The following is a 19,464-nucleotide window of genomic DNA, read 5'->3' as shown; positions in this document are numbered from 1 at the left end:
TCCACAGAAACCAACAGGAGAGATCAGAGTCAGAGATTCTCAGTGGTCAGTCTTCCCAGAGTCATCAAACAGACCTGGCCTCCATATTCAGTGTATGTGGTCCTGTTATGTACATTTGTTTTTGTTTACCTCAAGTAAAGTTGATCTGTCAATCATTCATTAATGTGTTAATGAGAAAGCATTTAGTCTCTTGCTTAACTTATTTACTTGATTTATTTCAGTTGCTTGAAGAGAATATTATGACATTTGTGAAGAACGAGCTGAAGATGTTCAAGACGATTCTTAGTCCAGAACTCCGAGAAGGCTTTGAGAGTCAGAAGCAGGATAAGGAAGTGGTGGATGCTGAAGATGAGAAGCAGGAGAGCAGTGCCAGAGAGGGGGCTCTGAAGATCACACTGCACGTCCTGAGGAAAATGAACCAGAAGGAGCTTGCTGACACACTGGAGAAAAGTAAGAGCTGTCTGCCTCATGTTGAATGCTGTTTTAGAACATTTAAAAGCTGTAGCTAAAGTACAGCTAAAGTAGCTGTGTAAATCAATGATATTGTAGCAGCCTTAACACAACACCTAGTGACCTCATCAAGTGATTAATTTAGACAGAGAGAAGAGGAGCGAGAAATAGAGAGATAGACAACATTAAAGATACCATCAGTAACACCGAATAATAATAATATAATCATTCACACCAGTCTGTAATGCATTATGAAAACATTTACACATTTATACAGTCAGTTAAGAGAATCAATTATTTTTATTTAAAACTTTATAACAGTCCTACAATACTGTAGGCATTAACAGACATAATATTAATATCCTCTGTGTTATTTCTTCATTAAGATGAGCTTGCTGTGATTTGCCAACGTGAACTCAAATCTAATCTAAAGAAGAAGTTTCAATGTGTATTTGAGGGGATCGCTAAACAAGGAAACCCAACACTTCTCAATAAGATCTACACAGAGCTCTACATCACAGAGGGTGGAACAGGAGAGGTCAATAGTGAACATGAGCTGAGACAGATTGAGACAACAACCAGGAAACAAGCAAGACCAGAGACTGCAATCAAATGTAACGACATCTTCAAACCCTTAACTGGACAAGACAAACTTATCAGAACTGTGCTGACAAAGGGAGTCGCTGGCATTGGAAAAACAGTCTCTGTGCAGAAGTTCATTCTGGACTGGGCTGAAGGAAAAGCAAATCAGGATGTCCAATTTGTATTTTCATTCCCTTTTCGGGAGCTGAATTTGATGAAAAAGGAAAAACACACTTTGATTGAACTTCTCAATCACTTCTCAATCGAAACCAAAGAATCAAGGACCTCCAACTACGACAAGTACAAAGTTCTGTTCATCTTTGATGGTCTGGATGAGTGCCGACTGCCCCTAGACTTCCAGAAGAACAAGATCTGTTGTGACGTCACAGAGTCAACCTCAGTGGATGTTCTGCTGACAAATCTCATCAAGGGAAATCTGCTTCCCTCTGCTCTCCTCTGGATAACTACCCGACCTGCAGCAGCCAATAAGATCCATTCAGTGTGTGTTGACCAGGTGACAGAGGTACGAGGGTTCAATGACCCACAGAAGGAGGAGTACTTCAGGAAGAGATTCAGTGATGAGGACCTGGCCAGCAGAATCATCTCACACATAAAGACATCAAGGAGCCTCCACATCATGTGCCACATTCCAGTCTTCTGTTGGATTTCTGCAATAGTCCTTGAACACATGCTGAAACATAAGAGAGAAGAGATGCCCAAGACTCTGACTGAGATGTACTCACACCTTGTGGAGTTTCATACCACACAGAAGAATGAAAAGTATCTTGGGAAAGAAGAGACAGGTCCACATTGGTATAAAGAGAGCATTCTGTCAATGGGAAAACTGGCTTTTCAACAGCTTATGAAGGGCAATCTGATTTTCTATGAAGAAGACCTGAAAGAGGCTGGCATTGATGTCAATGAAGCCTCAGTGTACTCAGGATTGTGCACACAGCTCTTTAAAGATGAATGTGGGCTGTACCAGGACAAGGTGTACAGCTTCGTGCATCTGAGCATTCAGGAGTTTCTGGCTGCTGTATATGTGTTCCTCTCATTCATCAACAACAATGAGAATCTAATGGATGAACCTCAATCAACGGCCAGCAACTTTTTTGCACTGTTCAGAGACAAGCCTGAAGTTACTTTGTACAAGAGTGCTGTGGATAAAGCCTTACAAAGTGAGACAGGAAACCTGGACCTTTTCCTCCGCTTCCTTCTGGGCCTCTCACTGGAGTCCAATCAGAAGCTCTTACGAAGTCTACTGACAAAGACAAGAAGCAGCTCACAGAGCCATGAAGAAACAGTCAAGTACATCAAGGAGAAGATCAGGGAGAATCCCTCTCCAGAGAGGTGCATCAATCTGTTCCACTGTCTGAATGAACTGAATGACCATTCTCTAGTGGAGGGGATCCAAAGCTACCTGAGATCAGGAAGTCTCTCAAAAGCCAAACTTTCACCTGCACAGTGGTCAGCTCTGGTCTTTGTGTTGCTGACTTCAGAAAAGGAGCTGGATGTGTTTGACCTGAAGAAATACTCCAGATCAGAGGAAGGTCTTCTGAGGCTGCTGCCAGTGGTCAAAGCCTCCAGAGCTGCTCTGTGAGTACATAAAATGACATTTAAGTACTAATCATCAGGAAGAAATATTCCTATTAGAGAAAAATATATTATAATATGTATATAATATATATTGAAAACATATTGAATCAATGCATTGATGTTCATATTAGTATAACAGTATGACCATAAAATTCTAGGAGACAGAAGATGAATCGATATGTTGTTTAAGAGAATAAACCAAATGCATCTGCCATTGTCCTTCTACACTACTGGTGTTAAATGAACAGTGTGTTTGTGAAATCATGATGATCTCTTTGCAGGCTGTCAGGCTGTGGCGTCAAAGAGAAAGGCTGTGCTTCTCTGGTCTCAGCTCTGAGTTCAAACCCCTCACACCTGAGAGAGCTGGATCTGAGTAACAATGACCTGAAGGATTCAGGAGTGAAGCTGCTCTCTGCTGGACTGGGGAATCCCCACTGTAAACTGGAGACTCTGAGGTCAGTATTCCTGTAGTTGGTCAACAAGTGATAACTGTTCACCAGATCCACATGTGTTTACCAGGCACACATAGTCCACACCATATGTGTTTGGACAGTGAAGCTTACAGTTTTACATTTGGTGCTATGCTCCAGCATTTTGCATTTCAGATATAATGTTTCATATTAGGCAACAGTACAGAATTTCACCTTTTATTTGATGTTAATGGTGAGAGGTTAGCATGTTTTGTTGTAGCCTCTGTAACTCTCTCACTCATTATTATTCATGATTTTTCTTAATCATGGTATCATTAGGATTAATTTAGTAATGTTTATAAACTGGTCTGTTCAGTCATCTCAAATATTTGTACTAACATTTTTCTATCTACAAGCAGTACTTTGATAATTTGTCATTTCTAATAATGATACATTCATTTATGAACATATATGGCAGGTTTCAGGACGCTGATATATCTGAATATGTTGAAAAAAATATACTCCCACTATTTTCACCACCAAAGAATAGCAGTGTGGTTTTAATATGATTTGACTCTTTGCAGGCTGTCAGGCTGTCTAGTCACAGAAGAAGGCTGTGCTTCTCTGGTCTCAGCTCTGAAGTCAAACCCCTCACACCTGAGAGAGCTGGACCTGAGCTACAATCACCCAGGAGACTCAGGAGTCAGACTGCTCTCTGCTGGACTGGAGGATCCACACTGCAGACTGGAGAAACTCAAGTATGTAGAGGGTTTATGTCAATGTTCATATCAGACATGTTGGAGTTATCAGGCTAGTTAAGACAAACATTCTGACCACCACTTGGACTAAGTTATATAAAGACTGTGTGTGTGGTGTGTGTGTGTGTGTGTGTGTGTGTGTGTGTGTGTGTGTGTGTGTGTGTGTGTGTGTACTGGGGAATCCCCACTGTAAACTGGAGACTCTGAGGTCAGTATTCCTGTATCACTCAATTAACAAACACTCATTGGACACACACACACACTGGACACGGACACACACACACACACACACACACACACACACACACTGGATACACACACACTGGACACACACACACACACAATGATTAATTTAGTAGTGTTTAGAAACATGTTATCCACTGTTAATAATGATACATTAATTCATGTATATACAGTACCAATCAAAAGTTTGGACACACCTACTCATTCAAGGGTTTGTCTTTATTTTTACATTTTTTTTACATTGTAGAATAATAGTGAAGACATCAACACTATGAAATAACAAATATGGAATAATGTAGTAACCAAAAAAGTGTTCAACAAATGAAAATATATTTTATATTTGAAATTCTTCAAATAGCCACCCTTTGTCTTGATGACAGCTTTGCACACTCTTGGCATTCTCTCAACCAGCTTCACCTGGAACACTTTTCCAACAGTCTTGAAGGAGTTCCCACATATGCTGAGCACTTATTGGCTGCTTTTCCTTCACTCTGCCGTCCGACTCATCCCAAACCGTCACAATTGGGTTGAGGTTGGGTGATTGTGGAGGCCAGGTCATCTGATGCAGCATTCCATCCCTCTCCTTACACAGTCTGGAAGTGTGTTGGGTCATTGTCCTGTTGAAAAACAAATGATAGTCCCACTAAGCCCAAACCAGATGGGATGGCGTGATGCTGCAGAATGCTGTGGTAGCCATGCTGGTTAAGTGTGGTTAAATTCTAAATAAATCACAGACAGTGTCACCAGCAAAGCACCCCCACACCATAACACCTCCTCCTCCATGCTTTACGGTGGGAACTACACATGCAGAGATCATCCGTTCACCCACACCGCTTTTCACAAAGAGACAGCGGTTGGAACCAACAATCTCAAATTTGGACTCTAGACCAAAGGACAAATGTTCACTGGTGTATTGTCCATTGCTCATGTTTCTTGGCTCAAGCAGGTCTCTTCTTCTTATTGGTGTCCTTTAGTAGTGATTTCTTTACAGCAATTCGACCATGAAGGCCTGATTCACACAGTCCCCTCTGAACAGTTGATGTTGAGATGTGTCTGTGACTTGAACTCTGTGAAGCATTTATTTGGGCTGTAATTTCTGAGGCTGGTAACTCTAATGAACTTATCCCCTGCAGCAGAGGTAACTCTGGGTCTTCCATTCCTGTGGCGGTCCTCATGAGAGCCAGTTTCATCATAGCGCTTGATGGTTTTTGTGACTGCACTTGAAGAAACTTGAACAGTTCTTGAAATGTTCCGTATTGACTGACCGTCATGTCTTAAAGTAATGATGGACTGTCGTTTCTCTTTGCTTATTTGAGCTGTTCTTGCCATAATATGGACTTGGACTTTTACCAAATAGGGCTATCTTCTGTATACCAACCCTACCTTGTCACAACACAACTGATTGGCTGAAACGCATTAACAAGGAAAGAAATTCCACAAATTAACTTTTAAGAAGGCACACCTGTTAATTGAAATGCATTCCAGGTGACTACCTCATGAAGCTGGTTGAGAGAATGCCAAGAGTGTGCAAAGCTGTCATCAAGGCAAAGGGTGGCTATTTGAAGAATCTCAAATATAACATATATTTTAATTTGTTTAACACTTCTTTGGTTACTACATGATTCCATATGTGTTATTTCATAGTTTTAATGTCTTCACTATTATTCTACAATGTTTTTTTTTAACTAATTTGAATGAGTAGGTGTGTTCAAACTTTTGACTGATAGTGTATATATACATATATGAATAGATATGGCAGGTTTCAGGACTCTGATGTATCTGAAAATGTTGAAAAAATATATTTTCACCACCAAAGAATAGCAGTGTGGTTTTAATATGATTTGACTCTTTGCAGGCTGTCAGGCTGTCTAGTCACAGAGGAAGGCTGTGCTTCTCTGGTCTCAGCTCTGAAGTCAAACCCCTCACACCTGAGAGAGCTGGATCTGAGTAACAATGACCTGAAGGGTTCAGGAGTGAAGCTGCTCTCTGCTGGACTGGGGAATCCCCACTGTAAACTGGAGACTCTGAGGTCAGTATTCCTGTAGTTGGTCAACAAGTGATAACTGTTCACCAGATCCACATGTGTTTACCAGGCACACATAGTCCACACCATATGTGTTTGGACAGTGAAGCTTACAGTTTTACATTTGGTGCTATGCTCCAGCATCTTGGATTTGAGATAGAATGTTTCATATTAGGCAACAGTACAGAATGTCACCTTTTATTTGAGGTTAATGGTGAGAGGTTAGCATGTTTTGTTGTAGCCTCTGTAACTCTCTCACTCATTATTATTCATGATTCATTCATTTTTTTTCTTAAAAATGGCATCATTAGGATTAATTTAGTAGTGTTTAGAAACATGTTATCTACTCACTTATACAGAAAATTACTCCAGTCATCATCCACCACTCAGTTACTATTGGACAAAACATAACCCAAAACACAACCAAAACAAACTGCAAATGCAACCAACGAGTTTGGGACCAAATACTCAACTTTTGACTACTTTAATACACTATAAGATAATTGGTCAGAATACTTATGACTTCTTCAAATAGGGGGACTAGATGCATAAAGTGCTTTTATTTTTCTAAACGGTGAAACAGATATGTATGAAAATATCCTCAAATAAAAGGTGACATTAAATACTGTCACCTAATATGAAACATTTGATCTCAAATCCAAAATGCTGGAGTATAGAGCAACATTTAAAATGTTATCTTCACTGTCAAAATAGATATGGTGTGGACCAGTGGCGGCTCCTGAAAAAATTCTCAGGAGGGGCAATTTTTCTGATGATTTAGGTGACCTACACACATTTTAAAAAAGATATGTCCAGCAACAACATGAAGACAGGGGCAGCATATAAGTCAATACCAGAAGCATTTATTGACTGATCTGGGGAGATGGATTCCAGTTTCTGTGACAGATTATAAATAATCTCTGATGCCTTTGTTATATTAGCTTTTGGTTGAATGTACTGTCGCAGTAAATATATAATGTTATAGCTTGGTCTGACTAAAATCTTGTGCATGACCCATTTTGTGTTGGGCGTTTGTTTTCAATCAATGCTGTTCCTATCCTATAACAATGGACAAAAGAGTCCTATCTTGTCAGCCTTGTCAGCAGGTGGCCAAGGAGTGGTGATCCTAGCTGACCTAAGACAGGACACTTTTACTTTACTCGCGTGCACGAACGAGTCCGTGCACGCGATTCCAGATATCTTTACCTCTGAATAAACTGCCTTTATTATACCATATCCACCCTGTCCAAAGTCTCTACTTGGTCTCAGTTCTCCAGTAAACTTGTGATTATCAACAGTACACAACGGTAACAAACAATTGGGGGAACTCACGGGGCAGATAGTAAGGTCGCAATGACACAGAAAGCAGTTCAATGTCGGGGTACAGAGTCGCTCTCTTACCAGGATCGCGGTCCGCTCTGACCAGGGTGAAGCCGGCCGGCTCCACTTCTCTGTCCGGGACTCTGTCATCCAGCCAAGTCTCCCAGCTGTATTGGGATTCCGCTGCCAGCAGCGTTTTCATTATTTAGTCCGTTCGTAGCGGGTATGTACACGATCAACAAGATCAGTCCAAAACCAACCACTGGAAATCCATGGTTGGCAGAATGTTTGTAAACTAAGTCTACAAATTAAAAACATAAAATAACGCCACACTGCAGGTCACAACAGAGACGCTGCTAGCCGCTATTGTCTTAGTTACGTTCATGGTTACGTCACGTATGACGAAAGCGCGTAAGTGCAAGCCCACAGACACCCATAGAGAATGTATTGAAAGCTTTGAAATTTGAAAAAAATAGATTTTACATGACAGGCTATGAGAGACTTCTGGGCGATTTTCAACTTGACTGAAATCGCCCCAAAAACGGGCGGGGCCATTTGAAGCACGACTTTAGCCTGATTTGACATTTAGTGGCTGGCAGATCAGACGTGAACACTGATAACTACTGTTGCCGTGATATAATTGATTAGAAAAAAAATCCCTTCCTTTTCCCGTTTGGCAGTGCGTCGCCCATATCGCCCTATTGAACAGGCCGTCCCTGGTGTGGACTGTATACTCAATACAATCTAAATCTGATACCTCACTATCTGTCTTTTGACTGATATATACTACTCAAATATTCGTACTATACATTTTTCTCTCTACAAGCAATATTATGATAATTTCTAATAATGATACATTCATTTATGAATAGATATGGCAGGTTTCAGAGCACTGATATATCTTAATATGTAGAAAAAATATACTGCCACTATTTTCACCACCAAAGAATAGCAGTGTGGTTTTAATATGATTTGACTCTTTGCAGGCTGTCAGGCTGTCTAGTCACAGAGGAAGGCTGTGCTTCTCTGGTCTCAGCTCTGAAGTCAAACCCCTCACACCTGAGAGAGCTGGACCTGAGTAACAATGACCTGAAGGATTCAGGAGTGAAGCTGCTCTCTGCTGGACTGGGGAATCCCCACTGTAAACTGGAGACTCTGAGGTCAGTATTCCTGTAGTTGGTCAACAAGTGATAACTGTTCACCAGATCCACATGTGTTTACCAGGTACACATAGTCCACACCATATGTGTTTGGACAGTGAAGCTTACAGTTTTAAATTTGTTTTTTAGATACAATGTTTCATATTATGCAACAGTACAGAATGTCACCTTTTATTTAAAGATTTTCATACATATACTGTATATTTTACCGTTTAGAAATGAAAGTACTTTATTATGTAGTTCTCCCATTTGGAAAAAGTCATAATTATTTAGACAAATTAATTTAGTCAAAAGTTTAGTGTTTGGTCCAATATTCTTTGCCTGCAGTGATTATATCAAGCCTGTGATTCTACAAACTTGTTGAATACATTTGCAGTTTGTCTTGGTTGTGTTATAGATTATATTTTTCCTAATAGAAACTGAATAGTGAATAATGTCCTGTCATTTTGGAGTCACTTCACTTGTATTGTCAGTAAGAATAGAATATGTTTCTCAACACTTCTACATTCATGTGGATGCTACCATGACTATGAATAATCATGAATGAATCGTGAATGATGATGAATGAGAAAGTTACAGAATAACAAGGATCAGACCCCCTCTGTTATTGGTAATGGTGAGAGGTTAGCATGTTTTGTTGTAGCCTCTGTAACTTTCTCACTCATTATTATTCATGATTCATTCATAATTTTTATTAATCATGTCATCTTCAGGATTAATTTAGTAGTGTTTAGAAACATGTTATCTACTCACTTAGACAGAAAATTACTCCAGTCATCATCCACCATTCAGTTACTATTGGACAAAACATAACCCAAAACACAACCAAAACAAACTGCAAATGCAACCAACGAGTTTGGGACCAAATACTAAACTGTTGACTACTTTAATACACTATACGTGAAATGGTCAGAATACTTATGACTTCTTTAAATAGGGGGACTAGATACGTAAACTGCTTACATTTTTCTAATGGTGAAAGATATATGTATGAAAATACCCTCCAATAAAAGGTGACATTATATACTGTCACCTCATATGAAACATTTGATCTCAAATCCAAAATGCTGGAGTACAGAGACACATTTAAAATGTTAGCTTCACTGTCAAAATAGATATGGTGTGGACTGTATACTCAATACAATCTAAATCTGATACCTCACTGTCTGTCTTTTGACTGATACTGCTTTTTAAACTGCTCTGGTCAGTCAACTCAAATATTTGTACTTTATATTTTTCTCTCTTTAAGCAATACTTTGATAATTTGTCATTTCTAATAATTATACATTAATTTATGAATATATATGGCAGGTTTCAGGACACTGATATATCTGAAAATGTTGAAAATATATACTGCCACTATTTTCACCACCAAAGAATATCAGTGTGGTTTTAATATGATTTGACTCTTTGCAGGCTGTCAGGCTGTCTAGTCACAGAGGAAGGCTGTGCTTCTCTGGTCTCAGCTCTGAAGTCAAACCCCTCACACCTGAGAGAGCTGGATCTGAGTAACAATGACCTGAAGGATTCAGGAGTGAAGCTGCTCTCTGCTGGACTGGGGAATCCCCACTGTAAACTGGAGACTCTGAGGTCAGTATTCCTGTAGTTGGTCAACAAGTGATAACTGTTCACCAGATCCACATGTGTTTACCAGGTACACATAGTCCACACCATATGTGTTTGGACAGTGAAGCTTACAGTTTTAAATGTGGTTTTTAGATACAATGTTTCATATTATGCAACAGTACAGAATGTCACCTTTTATTTAAAGATTTTCATACATATACTGTATATTTTACCGTTTAGAAATGAAAGTACTTTATTATGTAGTTCTCCCATTTGGAAAAAGTCATAATTATTTAGACAAATTAATTTAGTCAAAAGTTTAGTGTTTGGTCCAATATTCTTTGCCTGCAGTGATTATATCAAGCCTGTGATTCTACAAACTTGTTGAATACATTTGCAGTTTGTCTTGGTTGTGTTATAGATTATATTTTTCCTAATAGAAACTGAATGGTGAATAATGTCCTGTCATTTTGGAGTCACTTCACTTGTATTGTCAGTAAGAATAGAATATGTTTCTCAACACTTCTACATTCATGTGGATGCTACCATGACTATGAATAATCATGAATGAATCGTGAATGATGATGAATGAGAAAGTTACAGAATAACAAGGATCAGACCCCCTCTGTTATTGGTAATGGTGAGAGGTTAGCATGTTTTGTTGTAGCCTCTGTAACTTTCTCACTCATTATTATTCATGATTCATTCATGATTTTTATTAATCATGTCATCTTCAGGATTAATTTAGTAGTGTTTAGAAACATGTTATCTACTCACTTAGACAGAAAATTACTCCAGTCATCATCCACCATTCAGTTACTATTGGACAAAACATAACCCAAAACACAACCAAAACAAACTGCAAATGCAACCAACGAGTTTGGGACCAAATACTAAACTGTTGACTACTTTAATACACTATAAGTGAAATGGTCAGAATACTTATGACTTCTTTAAATAGGGGGACTAGATACGTAAACTGCTTAAATTTTTCTAATGGTGAAATATATATGTATGAAAATACCCTCCAATAAAAGGTGACATTATATACTGTCACCTCATATGAAACATTTGATCTCAAATCCAAAATGCTGGAGTACAGAGACACATTTAAAATGTTAGCTTCACTGTCAAAATAGATATGGTGTGGACTGTATACTCAATACAATCTAAATCTGATATCTCACTGTCTGTCTTTTGACTGATACTGCTTTTTAAACTGCTCTGGTCAGTCTACTCAAATATTTGTACTTTTATATTTGTCTCTCTACAAGCAATACTTTGATAATTTGTCATTTCTAATAATGATACATCCATTTATGAATAGATATGGCAGGTTTCAGAACTCTGATATATCTGAATATGTTGAAAAAATATACTGCCACTATTATCACCACCAAAGAATAGCAGTGTGGTTTTAATATGATTTGACTCTTTGCAGGCTGTCAGGCTGTCTAGTCACAGAGGAAGGCTGTGCTTCTCTGGTCTCAGCTCTGAAGTCAAACCCCTCACACCTGAGAGAGCTGGATCTGAGTAACAATGACCTGAAGGATTCAGGAGTGAAGCTGCTCTCTGCTGGACTGGGGAATCCCCACTGTAAACTGGAGACTCTGAGGTCAGTATTCCTGTAGTTGGTCAACAAGTGATAACTATTCACCAGATCCACATGTGTTTACCAGGCACACATAGTCCACACCATATGTGTTTGGACAGTGAAGCTTACAGTTTTACATTTGGTGCTATGCTCCAGCATTTTGGATATGAGATAAAATGTTTAATACAGTATATAATGTCACCTTTTATTTAAATAAAAATTTGATGGTAATGGTGAGAGGTTAGCATATTTAGTTGTCGCCTCTGAAACTTTCTCATTCATTATTATTCATGATTCATTCATGATCTTTCTCAATCATGGCATCATCAGGATTAATTTAGTAGTGTTTAGAAACATGTTATCTACTCTCTTAGATAGAAAATTACTCCAGTCATCATCCACCATTCAGTTACTATTGGACAAAACATAACCCAAAACACAACCAAAACAAACTGCAAATGCAACCAACGGGTTTGGGACCAAATACTCAACTTTTGACTACTTTAATACACTATAAGTGAATTGGTCAGAATATTTATGACTTCTTCAAACAGGAGGACTAGATACATAGAGTTCTTTCATTTCTAAACTGTGAAACAGATATGTATGAAAATACTTTCAAATAAAAGATGACATTATATACTGTCACCTCATATGAAACATTTGATCTCAAATCCAAAATGCTGGAGTACAGAGCCACATTTAAAATGTTAGCTTCACTGTCAAACTAGATATGGTGTGGACTGTATACTCAATACAATCTAAATCTGATACCTCACTGTCTGTCTTATGACTGATACTGCTTTTTAAAATGCTCTGGTCAGTCTACTCAAATATTTGTACTATACATGTTTCTCTCTACAAGCAATATTATGATCATTTCTAATAATGATACATTCATTTATGAATAGATATGGCAGGTTTCAGGACACTGATGTATCTTAATATGTTGAAAAAATATACTGCCACTATTTTCACCACCAAAGAATAGCAGTGTGGTTTTAATATGATTTGACTCTTTGCAGGCTGTCAGGCTGTCTAGTCACAGAGGAAGGCTGTGCTTCTCTGGTCTCAGCTCTGAAGTCAAACCCCTCACACCTGAGAGAGCTGGACCTGAGCTACAATCACCCAGGAGACTCAGGAGTCAGACTGCTCTCTGCTGGACTGGAGGATCCACACTGCAGACTGGAGAAACTCAAGTATGTAGAGGGTTTATGTCAATGTTCATATCAGACATGTTGGAGTTATCAGGCTAGTTAAGACAAACATTCTGACCACCACTTGGACTAAGTTATATGCTGACTGTGTGTGTGTGTGTGTGTGCGTGTGTGTGTGTGTGTGTGTGTGTGTGTGTTTGTTCACAAACTGAACACACACTGGACACACACACTGGACACACAATGAACACACACACACACTGGACACACACACACACACACTGGATACACACACACACTGGGCACAAAAACACTGGACACAAAAACACTGGACACACACACACACAGGACACACACACACACACTCACACACAGGACAAACACAAACTTGACACACACACACAGAACACACACACATACACACACTGGACACACACACAGACTGGACACACACACTGGACACACACAAACACTGGACACACACTGGACACACACTGGACACACACTGGACACACAAACACGCATTGGACATACACACAAACACACTGGACATACACACACATTGGACACACACACACACACATTGAACACACACACACACACACACACTGGACACACACTGGACACACACACACACAACTGGACACACACACACACAAGTCACACATGCTAGACACACACACACTGGACACACATACACACAGTGGACACACACACACACACACACACACACACTGGACACACACACACACACACACACTGGACCCACACACACACACAAAAAGGAAACACACACACACTCTGGACACACATTCATATCAGACATGTTCAGTTAAGACAAACATTCTACCCTTGGACAAAGTTATATGCTGACCGTGTGTTTGTGTATGTGTGTGTGTGTGTGTGTGTGTGTGTGTGTGTGTGTGTGTGTGTGTGTGTGTGTGTGTGTGTGTGTGTGTGTGTGTGTGAGTTCAGGTGTATCCCTCAATGACTGTCTGTTCTTCTGCTTACCGCTACAGTGTGGAACATGGTGGAGAGAACAAAATGAAACCTGGACTTAGAAAATGTGAGTGTTGACTGCTGTGAAGAATATGACTAAGAATAAGTCTTAATTCAAGTGAAGTCAAAGTCAAAGACCACCATCATTACTTACTTGGTCATATTAAATATCAGCTGTAGTTCTACAGAAGCACAAATCAGGGACACCAAAGTTTACAAAGAGTTGCTTTGACAATGTGTGTGTCTGTGTATGTGTGTGGCATGTTCCTGTTACATTAGAAATGTGTGTGTGTGTTCAGTGTGTGTGTGTGTTCAGTGTGTGTGTGTTCAGGGTGTGTGTGTGTTCAGTATGTGTGTGTGTGTGTGTAATTAATGGGAATAAGTGTGTTTTATATTACCATACAGTATAACATATGAGCATTCAACAAGTCTCAAGTTACCTTATCTTCTCCTTTTGATACCTAGAAACATCTACATTAAATGAATTAGTGAAAAGTGAGTTAACATTCTAATGTGAATGATGATGATTTCTAATATTGTGTCTGGTTTCATCCATCAGATGTCTGTGATCTCACACTGGACCTAAACACAGTAAACAGATTCCTCTCTCTGTCTGAGGAGAACAGAAAGGTGACATGTAGGAGAAAGAAGCAGCCGTATCCTGATCACCCAGAGAGATTTGAGGGCTGGAAACAGGTGCTGTGTAGAGAGGGTCTGACTGGGCGCTGTTACTGGGAGGTAGAGTGGAGTGGGAGAGGGGCTGGTATAGGAGTGGCATATAAAGGAATCAACACAAACACTGGACACACACACACACACACTGGACACACACACGCACATACTGACACACACTGGACACACAAACACACTTGATACACACACACTGTACACACACACACACAAACACACACACACACTGAACAAACACACTGAACACACACACACCGGACAAACACACACTGGATACACAGACACACACACACACACAGGACACACATACATTGATCACACACACTGGACAAACACACCCACACACTGGACACTGTACACACACACACACACTAGACACACACACACACTGGACACACACACACAGACTGACACACACACACACTGGACACACACACACACTGGACACACACACACACTGAACAAACACACTGAACACACACACACCGGACAAACACACACTGGACACACACACACACACACACACACACACACACACACAGGACACACATACATTGATCACACACACACTGGACACACACTGGACAAACACACCCACACACTGGACACTGGACACACACACACTCTGGACACACACACACACTGGACACACACACACAAACTGAACACACACACACTGGACACACACACACTGGACACTTACACACACACAGAAGACACACACACACTCTACACACACACTGGACACACACACACACACACACTGGACAAACACACACACAAACACACACAGGACACACACACACTGGACACACACACACAGACTGGACACACACACTCACACACACTGGACATACACACACACACAGGAAACACACACTGGACACAAACACACACACACAGGAAACACACACACACTGGACACACACACACACACACACACACACAAACACACTGGACACACACACACACACACACACACTGGACACACACACACACACACACACTGAACACACACACATACGCTGGACACACACACACACACACTCACACTGGACCCACACACATACACACACACACTGGACACACACACTGGACACACACACACACACTGGACAAACACACCCACACACTGGACACTGTACACACACACACACACTAGACACACACACACACTGGACACACACACACACTGACACACACACACACCGGACAAACACACACTGGACACACACACACACACACACACACACACACAGGACACACATACATTAATCACACACACACTGGACACACACTGGACAAACACACCCACACACTGGACAAACACACACACAAACACACACAGGACACACACACACACTGGACACACACACACAGACTGGACACACACACTCACACACACTGGACACACACACACACACAGGAAACACACACAGGACACACACACACACACCTGACACACACACACACACACGACACACACACACACTGGACACACACACACACACACACACACACACACACACACACACACTCACACACACTGGACACACACACACAGGACACACACACTCTGGACACACACACACACACACACACACACACACACACACACACACACTGGACACACACACACGCACACACACACACACACACACTTTGGACACACACAAACACACACACACTGTGGACACACACACATACGCTGGACACACACACACACACACACTAACACTGGACCCACACACATACACACTGGACACACACACACTGGACACACACAAACACACACACACACTGGACACACACACTGGACACACACACAAAAGTTGGACACACACACACACACACTCACACTGGACCCACAAACATACACACTGGACACACACTCACTGGACACACACACACCTGACAGACACACACACACAGGACACACACTCACACACACTGAACACACACACTCACACACACTGGACACACACACACACTGGACACACACACTCACACACACTGGACACATACACAGACACTGGACACACACACATACACACTTACACACACACTCACACACACTGGACACACACACACACACTGGACACACACACACTGGACACACACAAACACACACACACACTGGACACACACACACACACACACACACACAGGACACACACACTGGACACACACACACACACACACTGGACACACACACACACTGGACACACACACACACACACACACTGGACACACACACACATACACACTGGACACACACCTGACACACACACACACAGGACACACACACTGGACACACACACACACACTGGACACACACACACACTGGACACACACACACACTGGACACACACACACACTGGACACACACACACTGGACACACACACACACACTGGACAAACACACACACACACACACACTGGACACACACACTGGATACACAAACACAATGGACACACACACACTGATCACACACACGCTGAACACACACACACACTGGACACACACACACACACACTGAACACACACACACACACACACACACACACACACACACACACACACTGGACACACACACACTGGACACACACAAACACTGGACACGCACACACTGGACACACACACACACTGGACACTCATCCACACACACACACTGGACACACACACACACATACACACACACTGGATTAACACACACACACACACACACACTGGACACACACATACATACACATTGGACACACACACACTGAACACACACTGAACACACACACACACACTGGACAAACACACACAGGACTCTTACACACACACACATACACAAATACACACACACACACTGGACAGACACACACTGGACACACACACACACACACACACACACTGGAAACACACACACTGACACTGAACACACACACATACTGGACACACACACATTGAACACACACACACACAGGACACACACACACACACACAGTGGACACACATACATACACTGGACACACACACACACACTGGACACACACACTGAACACAACCAGCCCTGCCATTTCTACCTGTCCTGATCTAGTGTTTCACCCCTGACCTCCTCACACCGTCTCACTGTCCATGTCTGCTTTTAGCTCCCACCTCTACTTCACTGTGCTATAATGGACCTTATGCTTGGTATGTCACCTCTGGAACCAGTTATCAAACATACTGACCTTTCTGACCCTATCCCATGGCCCTACTTTCTAGAAATGAACATTTAAATTCCTCTATGAGTTTTGTTTTGTGTCCATTTACTTATGTATTTGTTGTATATTGGGGATGTGCCACAGAGCATCATGGGGGTTTATATGTGTTGAGATGATCACGTTCCAGATAAATGGTTGAACTGATTCCTGTCTCCTGTCTCATCATTATTGAATTGTTATACAGACGTGGTTATGAAACCCACGAGACATAACAAAAGATTGGCGATGAGTAAGTCTGAATCTACAGGAACTATTCTGTCTGGAAGAAGTGGGTTTTTACAACTGTTTAAAACTGTTATTTTCTGTGGTACAGAATAGGCTAATGTTAGCACATTGTATTGCTAGCAGAGGCAAGTGCATAGTCGAGCTAGCTAAGAAAGAGAGTTAACCAGTGGTGTAAAGTACTTAAATAAAAATACTTTAAAGTACTACTTAAGTAGTTTTTTTGGGGTATCTGTACTTGACTTTACTATTTATATTTTTGACTACTTATACTTTTACTTCACTACATTCCTAAAGAAAATAATGTACTTTTTACTCCATACATTTTCCCTGACACCCAAAAGTACTCGTTACATTTTGAATGCTTAGCAGGACAGAACATTTTCCAATTCACAAACTTATCAAGAGAACATCCCTACTGCCTCTGATCTGGCAGACTCACTGAACACAAATGCTTTGTTTGTAAATTGTCTGAGTGTTGGAGTGTGCCTCTGGCTGAACGTACATTTTAAAAACAAGAAAATTGTCTGGTTTGCTTTATGTAAGGAATTTGAAATGATTTATACTTGTACTTTTACTTTTGATACTTTAGTATACTTTAGTATATTTTAGCAATTACATTTACTTTTGATACTTAAGTATATTTAAAACCAAATACTTTTAGACTTTTACTCAAGTAGTATTTTACTGGGTGACTTTCACTTTTAGTTGAGTCATTTTCTGTTAAGGTATCTTTACTTTTACTCAAGTATGACAATTGGGTACTTTTTCCACCACTGGAGTTAACATCTTCATGGACGGCAGAAAAGGACTGGAGACGGACATCGGAGCGGGAAAACAACGTGATTAAAAAGGAGGAATATACAGTGATTAAAGGAAAGGACATTTATTCAACTGTGAAGACAAACCTTTTAATTAAATCTGCTAAATGAGCGAACTTAGGAGGAAACATCAGTGAGTGAAGTGAATGAAGATCACATGACTGAGGAAAATATTGCTTTGCTTGAGGACAATATTGAAGTGAGTGACAATCAGGAGCTTATTGAGAAAGGAAAAATTATTGGAATTGTTGGAAACATTGGACAATTTGATGAAAGTATTGAGCAGTGGAGCTCATATACAGAACGGTTTGAATATTTTGTTCTTGTAAATGACATGGATGAGGACAACATTGTGCCTCCATGTTTTAGTGTAATGGGGCCAAAGACATTTAATTTACTAGGCAGCCTGCTACAGCCAGACAGAACAGGTAATAAGACGTATGGGGATATTGTGGAGATACTTAAAGGACATTTTTCACCAGAACCACTATTTACTAAGACTTTTCCTAGTATAAAGTAGTAACCATCTGGTGAGCTAATACCCTGACCCTACCACAAACCCACCAACCCCCTCCCCAACTGAGGGAGTTAATAAACCATACCCTTAGACGCTAGTCT

At 40.7% G+C, this 19,464-nt stretch overlaps 1 protein-coding gene across 1 annotated transcript; it reads left to right on the top strand.

Moving 5' to 3' along the window:
* Positions 1-314: 314 nt before the first annotated feature.
* On the top strand, positions 315-14,692 carry LOC311121442 (NACHT, LRR and PYD domains-containing protein 3-like; the record flags this gene model as incomplete). Its single annotated transcript, XM_084195930.1, has 8 exons — positions 315-443; positions 839-2,628; positions 2,910-3,083; positions 3,623-3,796; positions 9,959-10,046; positions 12,735-12,901; positions 13,879-13,925; positions 14,418-14,692. Coding segments are annotated over 8 exons (2,844 nt in total), but the record flags the coding sequence as incomplete, so codon positions are not given.
* Positions 14,693-19,464: the final 4,772 nt, after the last annotated feature.

The sequence above is a fragment of the Coregonus lavaretus genome (assembly GCF_964263955.1).
Source record: "Coregonus lavaretus genome assembly, contig: HAP1_SCAFFOLD_1456, whole genome shotgun sequence".
Lineage (NCBI taxonomy): Eukaryota > Metazoa > Chordata > Actinopteri > Salmoniformes > Salmonidae > Coregonus > Coregonus lavaretus.
This window is presented reverse-complemented; position numbering and strand designations above follow the sequence as displayed.